The sequence below is a fragment of the Myiozetetes cayanensis genome, unplaced genomic scaffold (assembly GCF_022539395.1).
Source record: "Myiozetetes cayanensis isolate MyiCay16 unplaced genomic scaffold, myiCay2020 scf9, whole genome shotgun sequence".
NCBI classification, from domain to species: Eukaryota; Metazoa; Chordata; class Aves; order Passeriformes; family Tyrannidae; genus Myiozetetes; species Myiozetetes cayanensis.
In genome coordinates, this window is record NW_026088185.1 from 10,812,106 (window position 1) to 10,816,270 (window position 4,165).

Here is a 4,165-nt window from a genome sequence, read left to right on the forward strand (position 1 = left end):
GTCTAATATTTCATCCCACTTTCTGTGTTCTCTTGAATTGTGGCAGATTTTAATTTGGCATCAGTGGTGAACCTGCCATCTATATTTTCAGGCTATCAGGTGTAGCATGGTACTCATAGTTTAGCTTTTAAGTGTAATAAAGAGAGAACTGGTAACAGTCAAAACTGTGTAATGTTTTGCCTCTCCTAATTACACTGTTAATTCTGATTGCTGTATTTCTTGTCATGTTGGAAGGATTCAAATAACCTAACACTTATCCAATTTCTTTCTGGGTAGAATGGGCCTTCTAGCCAGAGACGAAGATTCAACCCCCAGCACCAAAACATGCGGCTCAATGGATCTCTTAAGGCACAAGGAGCCAGTAACGAGGCAGATCAAAATTCAAAGAGTGGCTCCAGGTCTGAGCACAGAAGACAGCAGCATAACAGCTTCAGATCTAAAAATAAAGGAGCTGTGAAAAATCAAGAGCAGCCTACAACTGCAAGGACCCCAGAGAATCCGACACACTCGGAGAAGCCCCGGCGGAAGCAGCACACGGCAGACGCTGCGGATCACAGGCCTTTCCAAGGCAGCGTGGGCAGGGGGTCCCAGTGCAATTTATGTCCTGCGAGGAGGGAGGTCTCTGCTGATGCCACTGTTCTTTCGGTGCCAACTGTGACTTTGGTGGCTTAAAACGTCACAGTGATGGCAGGCAGAGAAATTTAATCTCTTCATTTTAGTCTCTTGCTCGAAATGCTTGTTGGTGAAGAAAATAAGTCAGAACATAGTCTTCTAAATCTGTTGCTGCTTAAAACTTGTTGGTATCTTTATTACTTACTAATTATCAAAATTAAATCATACTTTCAAGGCTTTCCCCAATATCTTCACATTTATTTTGTGGTGACAGTACGGAATCTTACCAAAGCAGCATTTACTTCTTAGAAAATGAAATCTAGATTGGAAAAATAAATCGATAATTAAATTCATAATAGCAAAAACCTCTTGTAGATATGTGGTTATACCAGTCAACGTTATTTTTTTTGTAGAACAGCCTGTGTTAGAAGGATCCCAGGAAGTCTGTATGCTGTGGTCTGCAATGAAATCAGATGATCTTGTAGAATGTTTCAGCAAATCTCTATACATCTCTTTCTTTCTGTGCGTGTATCCACATACATGCATGCACACTCTATACACAAAGTTTTTTTATATACAAGAAGAGTTGAAAAGGCAGTTAATTTGATTTTAGCTTATTATTCCATAATCTGAGATCTTTAAATTCAAGTATAAATTGTATTAAATGTATTACATATTGGTATTTTTCATGGACAGACTATTTTTATGAGGCTGAGGAAATATGCTCATTTAAGTTTGGAATGTATATAATAATGGCTATTCAGATGCACAGCCCTGTTCTCCATCCTTATCACCACTTTTCTATGACTAGTTGGATTTTATTTTTTTGCATATGAAAAGTTGCAGGTCTTCTAGACTTGAATTCAAATTATTTTTCTATATTTTTGCTGTAGGAACCATCTGTCCATAATGAAAGCTATGACTAATAAATTACTTAGTCTTTATGTTCTGATTCTGTATTTCAGAAAACCTGTTTCTTCTGAAAATTAAAATCTTCTTTCTAAAATAGCCTGGTGTTTGCTGCTTTGCAGTGCCTAACCTTTGTATCTTTGAGTGCCCTCAAACTGTATTTGCTCAGTTCAGGTGGTGTCACTGGGAGGCTTTCAGCTGAGTTTGGACTGGACTAGGCTTTTGCTTTTAGTTGGATTTTAATGCCACAGGGCACGAAACAACTTTGCCATGAGAGCTGTCTCCATGCTGAACACACTTTTGATGTAAGTTATTGTTTACAGAGTAAGGTGTCAGAATCCAGACCTGGCATCAGGTGAACCTGAGTGTCACAATCAGAAAGGCATAGAAGGTCAGTAAGATTGACCTCCCATTGATGTTTCAGTAAGAGCAGGAAGATACTTAAGTATCTTTAAAAGATAATGTTATTGTTTACTATTGCTTTTTACCAATTTTCCTCTGCCTAATTTGTTTGTTGACTGAACTCTTCCTTATTACTAACTGGTTTACTGTTCCTCTGTGGCCCTTAAAAAGTAATCTGCAAGTGTAGAGTGAGGTGCATTCCTTAATTTTTACTTCTCTTGATATCTGTATACTGTGTCCCACATATGAATATTGGTAAAACCTGATTTTAAAAGGCAAATAACTCATCTTCATCTGGAAGAGTGGTGAAAGAAATATAAACATGCATAGGTAGACAGTGGCTTTCTTAGTATTGCAAGCAGTGTTATTATCCAGTTGAATTACCTATCACACTTTTAAGCTGAATGTTTTTGAGTAGATGGAGTGGAAATTCCAGAATCTCTGTTGTGCAACACCCATCAGATAGATAGCTTTTCAAAATTTATCTGCTTCCTTACAGTCTGACCTGTAACCTCACTCTCTAAGAGAGATATCATTACAAATTCCATGCAGATATTACAGAGGAATCTTCTTATATTGTCCTTCTCTAAGCTGTGAAATTTGTCTCTTCTTGTAACCCTTCCTAAAAAAAACGAAAATCCAATTTATCTATAATGACATTTATTCCTTCCCAATAGCTTCTGCACGTGACAGGATTATTGAAAGTTATTTTTTTCCCTAAATCAGCTTCTCACAAGCAGCCTTCTACAAATAAATAACATCCATAACAGAAGCCATAACTCAGCACAACAGGACCACCTTGTGCTCTTCAGTCCAGGCTAAGTTCTGAAGTACAGGTGCCTCAGTATGTGACAGACCCAGGCCCAACAGGTGAAGGATGGCCCTTCTCTCGTGATGCACGTGTATTTTCTTTGCTGAGAGCTGCAGGGGGTTGGTTGGGCTGGGGAGTGGGCTGGTTCTGGGGGTGCTGCAGTTTTAGCACACCAAGTGTTGTCTGCTATCTCTGCTGATTTTGGAAGTTCATTGCACTCCATATATTAACTACATTATGTGGCTGTTCTCTGACATGTAGCTGTAGCAGAACAGTATCTCTTCATCTTCATTTCCTGTGTCTCTGTGTGCCAATTTCTAGGAGTGTTTTACTGTTCACAGTAGTTGTGAGTAACCAAATGCTCTTGGGCCCATCTTCAGTGGAGCTCTGTTTTTATTTCTCATTACAGAGATGGCTAAGTGTGATGCTTCATTTAAGGAAGGGAACTTGTACAGGGGTCAGTGAGGGAACTAAGGGCAGGGCAAGGCTCGACATCCAGGCCAGTCCTCTTTTATAAAAAGTGCCCTCCATTTGCAAAGCAAATACAGCTGTTTGACATCACTCAAACACAAACATGGAATTCCCACTGCCCTTTGTTTGCTCTTTCAGAAGTGGAAACAGACCTTAAAGGTCACTATTTTAGAGCAGGTTGGATCTGTTTATCTTCTGTGCAAGATTAAACTCAGAGTGAGGGCAGAACCCAGCAAAATAAAGATCCAAATACAGCTGGAAAACTAAAAAGAGAAGGTAACTTAATACAGTCAAACTGTTTGGAAAACTTTGATTAGTTAGCCATGTTTGGAAAAAAAAAATTAAAAAGAAAAAGTCACTTAATGTGCTTCAAAATTGTCACCCTGAAAGAGAAACTAATCATTCTAGAATGGAAACACTGATCTTTCAGTGCTTTCCTGGACCCTGTTGTCATAGGGGAACCCCAGGTCTGAACTTGTATGGATGTGAATCTCTTATCCTATGAAGTGATTGGGCTGCATCAAGATTTTATCCACCAGCCACATCCTTCCTGTTCATACACGTGGGACTACAGCAGAGGCTCCATGGGATCCAGAGGGCTCGAGTTCCAGCACCACTGCCAGTCACCCATGTGAGGGCACAAGAGGAATTTGCCAGAAATTTGAGACATTACAGTTATTTTATTATGACAGACTACTAAAACAAACTGTTCACGGTGTTCATGTGTGTTGTACCAGAGAGAGAGGAAAAGGGCAAATTCGAAAAGGGTCCAAATCCTTGATGCAAACTCTGGGCACACTACACAGCTGGTTGTGTGATGCCATGAATTTGCGAAGTAATTTTCGACCAAGAGTGATCAATTCTGGTATAATATTATTATATTATTATTATAAAGATAACTCTTTAAGAAGATACACCCAAAAAGCTCAGAAAGCAGCTAAGTTCTGTAACATCAGCTCT

The 4,165-nt window shown here is 39.2% G+C and overlaps 1 protein-coding gene across 1 annotated transcript in view; it reads left to right on the forward strand.

Annotated features, from left to right (window-relative positions):
* SPATS2L (spermatogenesis associated serine rich 2 like) overlaps positions 1–1,620 on the forward strand; it is an 80,543-nt gene extending 78,923 nt beyond the window's left edge. Inside the window, exon 13 of the mRNA XM_050339608.1 lies at positions 277–1,620. Within this exon, the coding sequence (XP_050195565.1) occupies positions 277–672 (396 nt within the window). The 3' untranslated portion in view covers positions 673–1,620. The remainder of the gene's footprint in view (positions 1–276) is intronic.
* Positions 1,621–4,165: the final 2,545 nt, after the last annotated feature.